General features: G+C 48.3%; 2 protein-coding genes and 1 pseudogene across 3 annotated transcripts in view; all 3 read right to left on the bottom strand.

Annotated features, from left to right (window-relative positions):
• Positions 1-765: 765 nt before the first annotated feature.
• On the bottom strand, positions 766-2,806 carry LOC121136830 (annotated as a pseudogene).
• A 1,270-nt stretch (positions 2,807-4,076) lies between these two features.
• Ephx3 (epoxide hydrolase 3) lies at positions 4,077-10,242 on the bottom strand. 2 transcript variants are annotated; one of them, XM_005083371.4, is made up of 7 exons: positions 7,881-8,685; positions 7,636-7,721; positions 7,128-7,285; positions 6,862-6,990; positions 5,022-5,125; positions 4,792-4,928; positions 4,077-4,697 (listed from the first exon to the last, which is right to left on the bottom strand). In XM_005083371.4, the coding sequence occupies exons 1-7, from the start codon at positions 8,256-8,258 to the stop codon at positions 4,472-4,474; spliced, it is 1,218 nt and encodes a 405-aa protein (XP_005083428.2). In that variant the 5' UTR covers positions 8,259-8,685; the 3' UTR covers positions 4,077-4,471. The 2 variants fall into 2 exon arrangements, with proteins under 2 accessions (XP_005083428.2, XP_040594819.1); XM_040738885.1 differs by having other exon boundaries at positions 4,583-4,713; positions 7,881-10,242.
• Positions 10,243-13,924: 3,682 nt separating this feature from the next.
• Brd4 (bromodomain containing 4) overlaps positions 13,925-16,046 on the bottom strand; it is a 75,132-nt gene continuing 73,010 nt past the window's right edge. Inside the window, 2 exon segments of the mRNA XM_013123009.3 lie at positions 13,925-15,526; positions 15,784-16,021. Coding sequence (XP_012978463.2) covers positions 15,458-15,526; positions 15,784-16,021 — 307 coding nt within the window. The 3' untranslated portion in view covers positions 13,925-15,457.

The raw sequence follows: 16,046 nt of genomic DNA, 5'->3' as shown, positions 1-16,046 counted from the left end.
CTGTCTTGAAAAAAACAAAACAAAACAAGGGCATGCAGGTAGTGAGATTGCTCAGTGGGTAAAGGTGCTCAGTGCCAAAATTGACAGCCTGAATTCGATCCCCAGGACCCACAGAATGGGCAGAATGGAAGGGTTAAAAAAAAAAAGCCGGGCGTTGGTGGCGCACCCCTTTAATCCCAGCACTCGAGAGGCAGAGGCAGGCGGATCTTTGTGAGTTCGAGGCCAGCCTGGTCTACAGAGCGAGTTCCAGGACAGCCTCCAAAGCCACAGAGAAACCCTGTCTCGAAAAACCAAAAAAAAAAAAAAAAAGTAAAACAGAAAAGAACACCAAGTCAATGGTAGTGCACACCCATAAACCCAGCACGTAGGAGGCTGGGGCAGGAGGACCATACATTCTAGCAAGACTCTGCCTTAAGAAAAAAGGAAGGAAGCAAAAGAGAAGGAAAAAAGGGAGGCTAAAAAATGCGTGAAGCACATGTAAGCTGGCCTTGAACCTGTGGCTATTTTCCACAGCCTCCGGTGTACTGAGCTTACAAGCTTGCACCCACCGTGCCCAGCTTTTACCCCCATTTGTAACCCCATCACGTGGAGGCTGGGTGACAAGCCTGTAGACACTCAGCAGAGTTTTGGCCAAGTCCAACGTGATGTTACACACCTGGAATCCCAACACTCTCCAGACTTTAGCAAGAAGATCTCCAGCTCAATGCCAGCCTCAGCTACTGAGAACAAAAGAAGACAACAAGAGTGGAGGCCTCGGATCCCCAGTGGTGGCCATTTATTCCATATATAATATATTCCATATATCCCATATATACACATATATATATGCATGTATGCGTGTGCATGTGTTATGGTGCACATTGGAGGTCAGAGGGCAAAATGAGAGAGTCAGATCTGACTTTCTGTCATGTGAGCCTCAGGGATCAAGGTCATTGGGTCATCCGGGTTAGCGGCAAGCACCTTTAGCTGCTGAGTCATCTTGCATGCTCCCAGATTGCCGTTCAAGGAGCTGGACCCTTCTTGTGCTCAGTCTAGCATCCCAGGCTTTCTAACAGAGCCCAGAGCTATTTCCCTGGGGATCTGAGACAGGTTGACAACAGAGAATTTAACCTGACTTGAATTTGGTCACGATGGAGAGGGGGCTCACTGGGAGTTGCCCTGGGTTTAGCTGGAGAAGGGTGGGCACGCTCGCCTGTTGTCCTGCGAGGGGCTGGTCTTGGTGAAGGGCATCAGAAGCTGGCTGGCAGGCACCGCCAAAAGTTTTATGTATTCACTTTTTGCACTTGAAGTGCTCTTCGATGACATTCGTGGCCTGAGATTCTTTGCCGTAGTCCTTAACCACTACACAAGGGCAATAAACCACTTCCCATGTCTTCCCCTCTCAGTCAGTTTTACAGAGGCTGACCCATTCCCCTAGTTTCTTGTCATCAGCCTTACTTAGGTTGATTTGGCGCTCAGCACAAAGTGTCCCCATCAGCTCGAATATTGCATAGGCTCAGCACAGTTCGATGTAAGCACACGGGATGGGCTTGACTTTTGTCTAAGACTTTGCCAGCTTCATGTACACCAAGTGATAAGCCATTGTGGATGAGCAATTGTGGCGGTCTTCAACAATTCTTGTAAAACAGTACTCATGTCCATTGCACCTCCAGCTCTAATTAGAGATTACAGGCGAGGCCCATTCATGAGCACACCCGACCCTCCACCTCCTCCAAACTCCTCGGCAGCTGGGAAAAAGCTGTTACTCATTTATTAAGACGTGGTACTTCTGTGCAGCCCAGGATGGCCTTGAACGCAACAATATTCCCACCTCAGCTCTTCAAGTTTGGAGATTTCCTTGTGTCCAGGAAAGTCCCCTTTCTTTTGAAAAGTTGATTTACCTATTGTATATGTGTGTGTGTGTGTGTGTGTAAGCACATACAATTGAACTCAGGCTGTCAGACTTGGCAGCAAGTCCCCTCACCTGCCGAGCCATCTTTCTTAAACCAGTAATACCTTCATTGAAAGAGTCTGATACAGCCAGGCAGTGGTGATGCATGCCTTTAATCCCAGCGCTCAGGAGGCAAAGGCAGGTGAATCTGTGAGTTCGAGGACAGCCTGGTCTACAGAGTGGGTTCCAGGGCAGCCAAGGCTTCACAGAGGAACCCTATCTTAAAAAACAATTTTTAATTGATTTGTGTGTATATGTGTGTAGGAGTGTCTAGATTGCATGTATGATTGTGCACTATGTGCATGGCTGTTGCTCAGGATGCCAGAAGAGGGCGTAAGATCCCCTGGGTGTGGAGTTATAGACGGTTGTGAAACTCCATACGAATGCTGAGAATTGACTCACAGCCTCTACAAAAACAACAAATGCTCTTAACCACTGAGCTACCTTCCTAGCTCTAGAGGCACTGTGTTTTTCATAGTAAGATGAAATTTCATTTTAGCAAATTAACATTTAAATTGAAGTATCCCCGTGGACTAGAAATAAATTGGATGCAGCCAGTGGTGGTAGCATATGCCTTTATTTTTTTATTAATTTATTTTTTACATTCCTATCCTAGTTCCCCTCCTGCTCCCCCCACTCCCTCCTCCCACCTGCTCCTCAGAGAGGGTAAGGCCTCCCCTAGGAAGTCTACTAACTCTGTCCCATCATCTCATTGAGGCAGGACCAAGGCACCTGTCCACCCCTACACCCCTGAGTCTAGGCTGAGCAAGATATCTCTCCATAGAGAAGGGACTCCATGAAGTCAGTTTGTGCATTAGAGTTAGATCTTGGACCCACTGCCAGTGGCCTCATATATTGTCCCAGTCACACCACTGTCACCTATATTAAGGGAGTCTAGTTTTGTCTTATGCAGGTTCCCCATTTGTCAGACCTGAGTCAGTGATCTCTCACTAGCTCGGGTCAGCTGATTCTGTGGGTTTCCCCATCATGGTCTTGACTCCTTTGTTCATATTATCGATCCTCCCTCACTTCGATTGTACTCCAGGAGCTTGGACCATTGGATAGTTGTGGATTTCTGCATATGCTTCCATCTGTTTCTGGAAGAGGGTTCTAGTTTCCCTGGGGTTGTAGATTATAGACTGGGTAACTTTTGTTTTATGTCTGGTATCCACTTATGAGTGAGTACATACTATATTTGTCTTTCAGGGTCTGTGTTACCTCACTCAGCATGGTTTTTTTCTAGTTCTGTCCATTTGCCTGCAAATTTTAAGATGTTATTGTTTCTTACCTCTGAGTAGTACTCCATTGTGTAAATGTACCACATTTTCTTTATCCATTCTTCAGTTGAGGGGCATCTAGGTTGTTTCCAAGTTCTGGATATTACGAATCATGTAGCTATGAACATAGTTGAGCAAATGTCCTTATCGTGTGAGTGTGCCTTCTTTGGGTATATGCCCAACAGTGGTATCACATGGTGTTGAGGTAGGTTGATTTCTAATTTTCTCAGAAATCATCATACTGATTTCCACAGTGGTTGTACAAGTTTGCACTCCCACCAGCAATGGAGGAGTGTTCCCCTTTCTCCACATCCTCTCCAGTATAAGCTGCCATTGGTGTTTTTGATCTTAGCCCTTTCTGACAGTGTAAGATGGAATCTCAGAGTGGTTTTCGTTTGCATTTCCCTGGTGACTAAGGATGTTGGGCATTTGCTTACGTGTCTTTCCTCTTTGAGATTGTTCTGTTGATAATTCTGTTTAGATTTGTACCCCATTTTTAAATTGGATTATTTGGTTTTTTGATGCCTAGTTTCTTGAGTTCTTTGTATATTTTGGAGATCAGTTCTTTGCCAGATGAGGGGTTGGTGAATATCTTTTCCCATTCTGCAGGGAGCTGTTTAGTCTTGTTGACCATATTCTTTGCTTAACAGAAGCTTCTCCGTTTCAGGAGGTTCCGTTTATTAATTGTTGCTCTCAGTGTCTATGCTACTGGTGTTCTATTTAGGAAGTAGTCTGCTGGCACATGCCCTTAATCCCACCACTCTGGAGGCAGAGGCAGATGAAGTGATCTCTGAGTTCAAGGCCAGCCCAGTCTAAAAAGTGAGTTCCAAGACAGCCAAGGCTACACAGAGAAATCCTGTCTCAAAAACTAAAAAGAAATATATAGCATGTTATATCAGGGAAGATATCAGTGGAAGACTGGAGGTGCAAACAAGACAAAAAGGTTATACTTTGTGGCTTGTGTAGCCATTGGAGTAGGAACACATTGGAAAGGGGAGGTAAGAGAATCCCAGCAACTTGGTCTACAAAGCAGAGGCATATCTGACTGCCAGTCAATGTGGTTGGTCACACATGCAAACACCCATGCTATGTGTGAGTCAAGACACCCACAGATGCTTTTGTGTGCAACACCGGAGTCATTTGCTTTGCGTGAGCTGGGAGTCCATCCCGTGTACACACACTGCACAGATTCTCAGGTACACAAGGATAGGGGGTATGTGTTCCCCCATATCATGTACCTGTTGAACCGGTGAGCAGGGGCTACTTAGTCCAGCAGGTCTTGCAAGAAGGCCCACATGTACTGATGCATCTCCTGAGCATGGGTCTGTGGAATCCAGTGCCCACTGCCTGGCAAGATGTGGCTTTCCAGCCGACCCGGCACAAAGCGCCTACCAATGGCTCCCACCAGGCCCTGCTGCAAAGTGTAGTCTTTCTCTCCCCACAGCAGCAGCGTGGGCGTGGACAGTTCTTGGGGCTCCAGGGGGAAGTTCCTATGGCCAAGACAGACTGTTAGACAGAAGAATGGCTACTCTCACTGGGGTAGGGGGGAGTGGCTGGTACTCTCCCGAGCTTCTCTCCTCTTACCTGAAGAGGTTCCGATAGTAGTTGATGGGTCCGATGAGGCCTCCAGGTTGTGAGAAGGGATAAAGGAACGCTTCAAGTTCACAAGGGGTTAGACATGGGATGCCGGTCTTTCGGTGGGTGTAAACTTCTTTTAGAATCTGGGTGTGCACAGGAGAGTTCTGGTTTCAGTGTCCAGTCTGCTCAACCCCAGTCTGCTATCCCCCATTCCTAGACCTCAGCCCTCACCGCACCTGGAAGTCAGACAAAGACAGCAGTTTCTCCGGCAGCCAGGGGAGTTGGAACAGGAACATGTAGTTTGATCGGAATAACTGGCCGATGTGGCGGATCGAGTACTCTGGGAAGAGGGTAAAGGATATGAGGCCAGGCTCCACACCCAGCTCAGGCACACAGACCTCCAGAACACAGCTACCGCTGTCCTGTCTGTGAAGATGCTAACCTCACTCTGGCTCGGTGCTGCCCTGCCAGGTAGTCTATAGAGCTTCAGAGGGGAGAAGCTGGAGAGGGCTCAGAGTTCAGACCTGCTCGCTGCTTTTCCAGAGGCCTAAGTTTGTTTCCAAGCACTCGTGTTAGGTGACACACAACGACCTGTGACTCTAGGGTCCAATGCCCTCTCCTGGCCTCCATGACACTCGTACACACACAGACACATACACACAGACACAGACACAGACACAGACACAGACACACACACACACACACACACACACACACACACACACACACCAAGAGAGAGAGAGAACAAAAATAACTCTTAAAAAAAAGAAGGGAGGTGCCTCCCTCTGCAACTTCTGAGTACTCCCAGAGATACCAGCAGGCTTCCCCTGCTTAGACATGGACACATTCACCCTGCTTCACAAAATAAACATTTATGGAGTACCTACTGTGTACCAGGCTCCTGAAGAAAGGGGTAAAAGGAAACAGATATCAAACACAGCAAAGAGTACAGTGCTATTCAGGTAAGGTACGGGGTAGTTCAGGGTAGAATATGTGATTAGCAATTTTGAGGCTCTAGATTCTATTATCTCCCCCTCTACATCCATACCAACTAATCAATAAAATTCAAGTAACAAAAGACATTAGGTTTCCAGAAAGGACGTCTGATTCTATTGTGGTGTGGTTGGTGCGTTGTCTGAATCTTCGCTGTGAAAAGAGAGACATCAATGCCAGGTTTGGAGACACATGCCATTCAGGAGGCAGAGGCAGATGTATCGCTCTGAGTCTGAGGGCAGCTAGTAGCCAGCCGGCTAAAGCTGCATAGTGAGACTTCTCTCAAAAAAGAGGAGGGGAGAAAAGAAGAAAAAAAGAAGGGAGAGGAAGGAAGGAAGGACATTGCTTCCTTTGCCTCTGTTTCCCCCAACTGGAAAATGAAGCTAACAACACTTGCATAAGCCCAGGAGCTCTGTAAAGCGATTGTATGCAAGTTTACCATAGGCAACTGACAGGCAGAGGTTGACCACTCTCATCCAAACAAATTCGTTCTTTTCTGGTATTTCGAGATTGGTGTTTTTGTGTAGCCCTGGAACTAGCTCTAAAACCAGGCTGACCTCAAACTCACAGAGATCCTCCTGCCTCTGTCTCCCAAGTGCTGGTAGTAATAGGTGTGCTATAGCCAACTCCACAAACTTCCCTACACACACAAAATTACTAAGACGATTACATTAACTACTTCCAGTCTGTGTGTAAGGAAGAGTATAGGAAGATTAAATTAATTTCATGCTTAGATTTATGCTCTAGCAACAAAGTTACCTATCTTTTTATTGTATAACTACTCTAAAATAATACAATATCAGAAACACTCCTGACCAGGGCCTTCCTCTCCCTCCTCCCCTCCCTCCTTCTCTTTCTTTCAACGTTGGAGATTACATCCAGGTCCTCAATATACTAAACAAGTCATTTAGCTATACTCCAGTTCTTACCTGGAGAATTTTTTATACTCACCATTAACCTGGAAATGCTCAAAAAATGTGGATTAGTCCTAAGTGTACTTCCGTTGATTTCAGTCCCCGAGACAGTGACAGGCCACAGATGCATACCCTGGCATTTAGGCATATCCCAACACTCCCAACACACCTTGGAACACTGATGAAGGCGGTGCGCTGACCACGACCATGCGCTCCACTAGGGAAGGGAAGTAGATGGAGAAATCCCAGGCAAGTATACCCCCCCAGTCGTGACTCACGAGGATGCATTTGGAGTACCCTGGAAAGGTGGAGGGCAGACATGACAGTATGAGATGTAGCTGGGTGAGGTGAAGTGTGGGAGTGGGTCCCCAGAGAGGCAAAGATGAGGAGATGTGTGTACTGGGTGGATGTGGCCTCTCCTGTGTTGGCTCCTACCGAGGCCTTGAATGATGTCCTTGATGTCAACCAGCAGCAGGTCACGGGTGTAGCAGTCCACATCCTTTGGAGCATCAGAGGGGCTATAACCACGCAGGTCTACAGCTACCACATGGAACCGGCTCTGGAACTCTCGAAGCTGGTAGCGCCAGGAGAACCTGCCCGGTGAGGGAGTTGGGAGTTGAGTCAGCCGTCTGCAGGATGCACCTCCTATATCCGGCAGATACCTTGGGCCACCCCACCTTTCTGCTCCAGACTTCTTAGAAAGGAAATGGAAGAATCCCAGGCAGAGAGGCCCAAGGCCACCTCACCTTCAACAATCTCTTCAGAGGGATAACCAGCCCTTCTGGGCAGGCATCTCTCCCTTCATACAACATCTGGACTTGATGCGCTCTGCACCCCAGGACTACTCAACGCAGTTGGTTCTCACTTCCTAAGTACCTCATGTGAGAGCTCTACTCCCCCCCCCAATTCCAGTGGGCACCAGGACCCAGGGACCCAGACATACCAGTTCTCTGGGAAGCCATGCAGAAATAGCATAAGAGGCCCGTTACCACGACCAGCGGAGACGTAGTGCAGACGCAGGCCCGAACTCTGCGGGAGGGCCCAATCTAAGTTAGAGCTGAGGTAGGGAAGAGAGCTTCCTCCCTAGACGAACCCCCAAGATCGATTTGGATTCGACATTTCGGCTCCCTTTCTTCATTCTGCATCCACCCCTCCCCCCTACGAAACCTGCCTCCGTGGGGCACTTACCCTCAGAGTAAGGAAGCAGTGCTCGCCCAGCGTGGGGTCTCTCAGGCAGGCTGGCGCTGTCAAGCGCGGGCGGCCGCAGCAGCCCCGGCGCGGGTGGCACAGCACGTTGGTGAGCGCGATGCAGCTGTAGACAAACGCGGCCACCACGGCAGCCAGATACACCAGGCTCATCACCAAGGCGCGCAGCAGCTTCAGCGAGAGGCGTGAGGGCGCCAGCAGCGCCGTCACCACAAACTCCGGCATTTCCTCGCGCTCCGGGACGACGACGGAGCCGGGGTCGGGAGCCTGAACCGGCCTCGGGAGCTCACCGCCTTTATTTTGGGGTCCCACTGTGCTGTCCGGCGCTGCGGGACCCGGGCAGAGAGCGCCACCGCTCATGGCTTACTCCAAAGCGGCAGGTAAACTACCTGGGCCGGATGGGACGCTTAAGTATGGGGTGGAGGTGGAGCTTGCGAGGACCTGGCTTCTGGGGTTGGGGAGGGACTTTGCAGGAAAGAGCGACCGTGGGCGGCGCCCTAGGACATCTTGGGTGGAGTTTAGGACAGGGACGGTGTTCGGCCTAGGGATGGCTCAGCAGGTATAGACATTTGGCATCACGCCTGGACATCTAAGTTTGATCCCAGGCAACCACACAGTTGAAGGAGAAACCTGACTCTCACAAGTTGTCACCTGTCCTCACTAATGCTGCAGCACGTGCACCGTTGGTGCTTTAATCTCAGCCCTCGGGAAGCAGAAGCCAACAGATCTCTGAGTTCGAGGCCAGCTGGTTTATTTAGCGAGTTCCGGGCCAGCCAGGGCTACATACAAAAAATAAAATAAGATAAACAGCAACTGACAAGGCTCTAAGGAAAAGAGTCGAAACCTAGAGGGACAAAGGAAAGCCCCCTGTGAGATGGGTGGAGTTTTGAGCAGGGAGCGTGGCATATTCAGGATGGGTGGACCCAGTTTAACCCAGAGGATGTGCAAGGGTGAGGGGCGTGGCTTGTGAGGGAGGAAGGGGGAATTAGGCAGATCCTGTTTTTGGATAAGTCGGAGGCTGGGCTGGGTGAAGGCCAGACCCAAGAACTGGAGTTTGTTCTGCAGCTGAAGGAAGGCCAGAAACTGACACGAGAGTGGAGCAAACCCAAAAGGGGAAGGCTCCGTAGCTGGGAGTAGTGAGCAGGTGTGGGCGGTAGGAGTCTCACCGTGTACTTCCCAAGCTGGAGGGCGCGCTATTCCCCTTGACCTCGACCTTCCCTTGCTCTAAAAGAGATCCATCATCCCTTTTACTGGGTTCCGACCCCGCAGCATCCTCTCCTCTCGTTGGCTTAGAAAAGTCCATCCACCCTACACTACTGTGATTGGACAGCAGTGGCCACTGACTTCTAAACCACAGGTGGAGCCTAGGTACTAAATAGCCAGTGTTGAGATCCAGACTCTGCAGGTGGTAGCCAACCCTGGGCAGACTCTGCCTCCCGGAGAACAGACCAGACTTGGAAGCTGGACCTAGCTTGGGCAGACTAGGTCACCGGGGATCAGGTTGGAACAGGAAGCAGGGTAGTGCCTTACGGTATGATGGGACATCACATCGAGTCGTGTCTCAGCAAGACGTAAGCTTCTTTTGCAACCTTTCCCAAGATCCTTGACTATTTTTAGGGGCACCTATTATTTAACCCTTATTAGCAACTCTGGCAGCATTATCGTCACCTCACATTGCAAATTATGAACCTGAAATGTGGGGATGAGGTCATCTTGCCTGGAGTCATATATCTGACTTAGCAGCGATCCAGGGCAACCTAAAAGCAGCGATCTGTGTTTCATCCAACACGGAGGCCACTGGCAAGCTTCCAAATTTCTTTCGGCGGTTATTTAGGTATCCAGAGAATAATTAGGTGTTTAGAGAGATGCACTTCTGGAGCGGATTCTATTACTGTGGTACTAGTGACTGAGACTAGAGCTTTGCACATGCGGGTAAGCGCTTCAGCCAGAAGCCTCACCCTTAGCCTTAAAAACATTGACTGCTGAGCCCTTAAAAAAATTGCAGGCATGAAATTTGTAGGCAAATGAACTGAACCAAGAAAAAAAAAATCATCCTGAGATAACCCAGACAGACCTAGAAAGATAAATATGGTATGAATTCACTTAAATGTGGGTATCAGCCATCAAATAAATGATAACCAACCTACAATCCATAGACCCAGAGAGGCTGGGTATAGAAGAAGGAAGCAGATTTCCCTGGGAGGGATTTTAGAGTAGATTTTACATGAGGATTGGAACATGAGGATCAGGCAGGGAGGAAAAAGTGTTGAGAGAGGGAATGGGAGAGCAACAGCTGGAATTGAGGCACATTTGAGGGATGGTATGGAAACCCAATAAAGTGGAAACTCCCTAAAATATATGAAGATGATCCTAATGAGGACTCCTAATAATAGGGGATAGAGTCCCAACTGGCCATCTCTTGTCACCAAATGAGGCTTCCAGTACCAAGGTCTAGGTTGCATTCAATTGAGTTGTTGGCCAAGGGGCTCCCCTGGGAATCCCCAAACAATCCAGGCTGTTGCTAAAACAATGGGTCACTCTCTCGGCAAACTAACAGCGAGGCCCCATTGTAGAGGACAACAGCAACACAAAACATTGAACACAAAGAAGTGGGGTGTTACTGTAGTTTCTCGTCCCACCAAGTCCCCACCCTCTTTTCAGCCCCAAATACACACACAGAGATGCTATATTAATTATAAACTGTAGGCTGAGGGCCAGGGCTTCTCACTGGCTCTGTCTCAATTACTAACCCATAACTACTAATCTATGTATTTCAACATGGCCTTATCTTAGCAGAGAATGCCGGGCGCATCCTATCCTCCCGGTCTACATGGTGTCCCTCTCTGCCTGCCTTTCCCAGAATTCTCCTAGTTCCACCTATCTTCCTGCCTGGCCAATCAGTGTTTTATTCATCAACCAATAAGAGAAACATAAATACAGAAAGACATCCCCCACCAGTGGAGCTGGTGCCTACTGAAGCCTTCACCCCTATGTTCTAGTGTAGCTGGTGTGGGAAGGTACTCTGCAGAACTCCGCGAGCACCAGCCCAGACACAAAGTTGTTGATCTGCAATCTGTTGTTCTGTCTGTAAGACATGCTAGGGCAAGTGGCGGCACAGGAACTGTGGTCTGACTTAAAGCCCACTCCATGAAACAGAACCCACACCCAACACTGCTTGGGTAACCAAGAACCAGAGACTAGATAACCTAGAGACCTAAGGTAAAACCAAGCTATTCTGCTCTACTCATAGAACAATGCCTTATTCAGTCATTATCAGAGAAGCTTTCCTCTACAGCTCATGGGAGCAGATGCAGAGACACACAGCCAGGTGTTACATGGGGAGTTCTTGGAACATTCAGCCCTAAATGGGAGGTCTCTATCAAATCCCTCCCCTCAGAGCTCAGGGAATCCCAAGGAAGGGGAGGCAGAAAGAGTATAAGAGCCAGAGGAGCCGGGCATTGGTGGCGCACGCCTTTAATCCCAGCACTTGGGAGGCAGAGACAGGCGGATCTCTGTGAGTTTGAGGCCAGCCTGGTCTACAAAGTGAGTTCCAGGACAGCTTCCAAAGCCACAGAGAAACCCTGTCTCAAAAAACCAAAAAAAAAAAAAAAAAAAAAAAGAGCCAGAGGGGATGGAGGACACCAGGAGAACAAGGCCTCTGAATCACTGAGCAAGGCTCATATGCACTCAGTCAGAGACTGACGTAGCAAGCAGCTAAATACATATATTTAACTTCTGAGTGACAACTAACTTTCTTGTTTTTGAACATGTATAGTCCTGGCCATCCCAAAACTTCCTTTGTAGACCAGGCTGGCCTTAAACTATTGTTCACCTGCCTCCACCTCCCAGTGCTGGGATTAAAGGCATGTACCACCACAGCCCAGCTAATTCTTGTGCCTGCTCTTAGGACCCTTTTCCTTCTGTTGGGTTGCCTTGTCCAGCCTAAATCTTTTAGAAGCTTGTTCTTTTTTAATGAGACAGAAAGGAAGTGGACCCAGAAAGGGGAGGTGGGAAGAAACTGTGAGGTGAGGAAGGAAAACTATAATCAAGACCCCCTTTATTTGAAATAATTTTTCAATGTAAGGGGGAAGGGAGAAAAATCATTGCTATTTACTATTGGTTTTTGTTTTCAGACTGATTCTTGCAACTATGTATCTCAGGATGACCTGCAACTGGCCTGTCCTTCTGGCTTGATGGGATTACAGACACAGGTCAACTGTATCCGAGTATTTGAGACAAGAGTTTATAAACTCACTTGTGCTTCAGCTTCCTGCAAAGCTCCTGATGCCTGACTCAGTGGCTAGGTCTTTGAGACAGGGTCCCATGTACTCTAGGTTGCAAACGCTCTATGTAGTGAATGATCAGTAACTTTTGATGCTTCTGCTTTCATTCCTGAGTGTCACAATTATAGGGATGCATTACCATGTCTGGTTTGTGTGAACCCAGAACCTCTTGCATGCTATGTATGTGGGTAATTATACATTCATCATCTTGGAACATTATCAAGTCACTCTTATTACCACCTATTGGACATAGTCCCCTCACTTACACTACTCATGTCTTGTCCCACTTCCCACTGTTATACGCCTTTTCATTATCAAACGGGATACTAAACAGTATATTTATTCTGCCCAAAGACAATAATTAAACCCGTGGCAAATGGCCATTCACATTGTTTGGTCTCAGGAAACAATACACTTGAGCAGAATTATACTGCCTTTATTGTCCTTAGGCATCTAATTAATAACTTTAATAACTTCCCTTCATTGAACTCTACTATACAGTCTTGTCTGGAAACCCCAATTTACCTCCATTTTCCAATTCTACACTCAAAAAGACATCAGTAATCACAGGAGGGTAACTTTATATTCAGTACAAATGTTTATTTTTGCAATGAGAACTGCACAAAAGAAACCCCTTTAGTATATAAGTGAAAAGTCTACGAATTCCCATCTACAAATGTCTAAAGTATTTTAATACAAGTCTTAAGATTTCACTGACATTAATTATTGGCCAAGGGACCCGTGCAATACAGTACAGTGGGGGCTTGTACACACCTTATTCTTGTATAGGACTAAGATGTCTAGTACTGCAGGAAGGATTTGAAAATGGTCAGAAATTAAATAAATCCCAGTTCTAATTACAACCCAGTTAGAGAACACCCATCAGGAAGGTGTGGAGGCCATTTAAAACCTGAGCCAGGTACAATTAAAATCACTTCCCCAGCTCAAAACTGGGGCCCAGCATGGGGAGGCTCTGAATGAGGGAGAAAACATGAGTGGGATGTGGTGGAAGAAACCTCAGAGGACCAAAATGCCATCGTTTCCCCACTAGCATATGAAATGCCTGGAGGGAGACAAGACCTTAAGGATCGACAGGGAGGTGAACACTGACTGGGTGCCCTAGTCATGGCCTACACTGTGAGGTTTGGTTTTTCTGGTTGAGGGGTGGGAGATACGGCTCACCTTGTCTCTGCATACATATGTAATTATCTTACATCTTAGGGATTGTTCTTGGGGGCCACCCATGCCTTATAGCTGGGGCATGTGAGAAAAGGTACAGGTACAAGGCAGGGAAGCCATCTGGGGGCTTTCTCAACAGAAATGTGTTCATATGTGGGGATACAGAGATTCTATTTGGAGGGAATGTATACTTACCTAAGAGTATTTGGTTAACCCTGAGCTTAAATCAAATTAGGAGTCAGGTAGAGGCGAGCACGGTGGGAAAGTGGCCAGAGCCTTGTGTAAAGAGGGGATCAGGATGGAGGGGGCCATCATAAGAGAGTGGTCTGTGTATTAGCCAAGGTTTCGCCACCCAGTCCAGGTATTTACAGGGCTTCTGACTCCCTTTACAGCTTCAGCTTGGCTGGAACTCTGAGCCCAAGCAGCTCTTGTGCCAGTGGAGAGGGGCTCAGTGGCCACTGTGGTAAATCTTATTTATGCAAAGGGACCTGGGCACCTGGGCCTAGCCTAAACAAACTAGAAAACCTAGTTGGTTCACAAAGAAATGTCAGGGAGACACCAGCATTAAAAAAAGAGAGATGTGTTTATTCCATGATCAGTACAGACCAAATGCATATTCACCATATGAAAGTCAAGCCAGTCAGTGACTCCAGATTTTGGCCAACATCGAGGCACCAGCACTGTGGTGTAGAGCGGGTTCTCATGGCACGTGTAACCTCGCCAGGGGCTCCGTCAAAAAAAAAAAAAAAAAAAAAAAAAGAAAGAAAGAAAAAAGGAGGTGGGGGAGAGGTGCAGCCCCCTGGTCTAACCAGGTGCTGGATGGGGGGCTTCTGCCTCAGTTTGCAGCCCCCCAGGGCCTGGGACCCACCTCATCCCCAGGCTCTCCCTTTTTAGGTAAAAAACCAGATTTGACATTAAAAAAACAAAACAAAACAAAAAAAGAAGCCAAACAAATAGGAGGGAAAGGAAAAAGAAATTGCAGCTTTCTGGTTTTATAATTAAAAATAAGACTAATAAAGTTTGAAACTGAATACAAGCAGGATTTTTTTTATGTTTTGTGTGGGGTTTTTCTTTTTGTGGATTTGTTTTTGTTTTTTTTTTTTTGGTTTTTTTTTTTTTACACCAGTCTGGTGGAGTCACCAACAAACTTCAAACAAAGATATGCCAACTATGTTCACTATACAGTACAGCCACGGTCACACACTACCCACAGCGCGGTGGAGCCGCCACTCAGAGAGGAGACCATCACACCATTTCGGAGATAAGCAGTGCCACTGTGTCTGAAGGAGAAGAGAGAATTAAAAATAAAATAGAATTCAACAAAAAATATATATATATATATATAGGAAAAAACCAAAACAAAACAGAATCAGAAACACAGGTGGGAAGGAACTGACTTTGGTTGGTGGCCTTACTCCCCAGGTGAGGCCTGTCCATGCATGTGAACAGCCACCTCTATCCAAAGTGCCATGGACGGACACACTTCCATGGCACTATTCCCTTTTGCACAAGCGAACACTTACAGAGAGCGGCTCTCATTTAAAGGCTTGTGGGGGGAGGGGAGAGGATCTGTTCAAGGCAAAGTCAGTGCCAGCAAGGGGATGGGCCAGTGCCTTGCCGTTCCAGTCCACACAGGCTTGCCCTGGCCTCCTGGGAGTGGGCAGCGATGGCTGGGGTGTGAAGGACTCCCAATGGGGTAGGACGTCACAAACGTCATGTTCTCAGGGACAGAAAACCAGTCATGGTGGCGGCAGCAACAATGTCCTGTGTATACTGTGTAGACATTTGGCGCAGAAGGGCCTCTGCCCCGCACGCGGGGACGCAGGCCTTGGGTCCAGCCGGCACTTGACTCATATTGAGGCGTGCTCTGAACTGACGTCCTCTGAGGGGTATGTGGTAGGACGTCTGTCCGACTGGCTGTAAGGCAGATGGGCTCTGTGATCCTCAGCTGCCCGTCAGGCCTGCCCCGGGCATAGCATGCAGGAGAGCCAGGCCCAGAGACACCCCTGGTCGCTGCTACTGCCTCCACTGCCGCCCCTAACACTATGGAGAGCCAATTATTTTTGCCAGAAAAAGGCAGAAGTCACCTAGGTGCTCTCAAAAAAGATTTTCTTCAAATATTGACAAAAGATCACTCTGGAAATTCATGTCAATCGTAGCTGCCATCTGGAGGGAAAGGAGGCAGAAGTGAGTTTTGGGTACACAGTTACACCACCCGTTCCCCGTATTTTTTGTGTATAGCTCCCAGGTGCTATTCCCTCAGACCACCCAGGTGCCAGTGAACTCATCAGACCAGCCTGGTGTAGTGCAACAGGCCTGAGCTCACTGCCTATCCTTCCCCCTTCCTAGGTCCTAGGACCTTTATCCCAGGATCTTCAAGGTGGTCTCCTGCCCAAAAGTTCCCATCAGGTTCCCCTACTCACTGCCTCCCTGCGCCTCCGCTCCTGCTCTCGTTTTCGGGCCAATTCCCTCTGCTGGTCCAGCATAGACTGGGGCTGAGAGCTCTGGGCCTGGGGGGCGGCGGCCGCGGCCACAGCAGCTGCTTGCTGCTGCTGCTGCTGCTGCTCCTGCCTCTGCTGCTGCTGCTGCTGCTCCTGGCGACGTCGTGCCTCCTCATGGGCTCGACGTGCCTGTTCCAACGCATCCTCATCCTCTCGGCTCCTGGGCAGAGCGGGGCCCCAGGTCA

Source organism: Mesocricetus auratus, unplaced genomic scaffold (assembly GCF_017639785.1).
Source record: "Mesocricetus auratus isolate SY011 unplaced genomic scaffold, BCM_Maur_2.0 Super-Scaffold_100676, whole genome shotgun sequence".
NCBI classification, from domain to species: Eukaryota; Metazoa; Chordata; class Mammalia; order Rodentia; family Cricetidae; genus Mesocricetus; species Mesocricetus auratus.
This window is presented reverse-complemented; position numbering and strand designations above follow the sequence as displayed.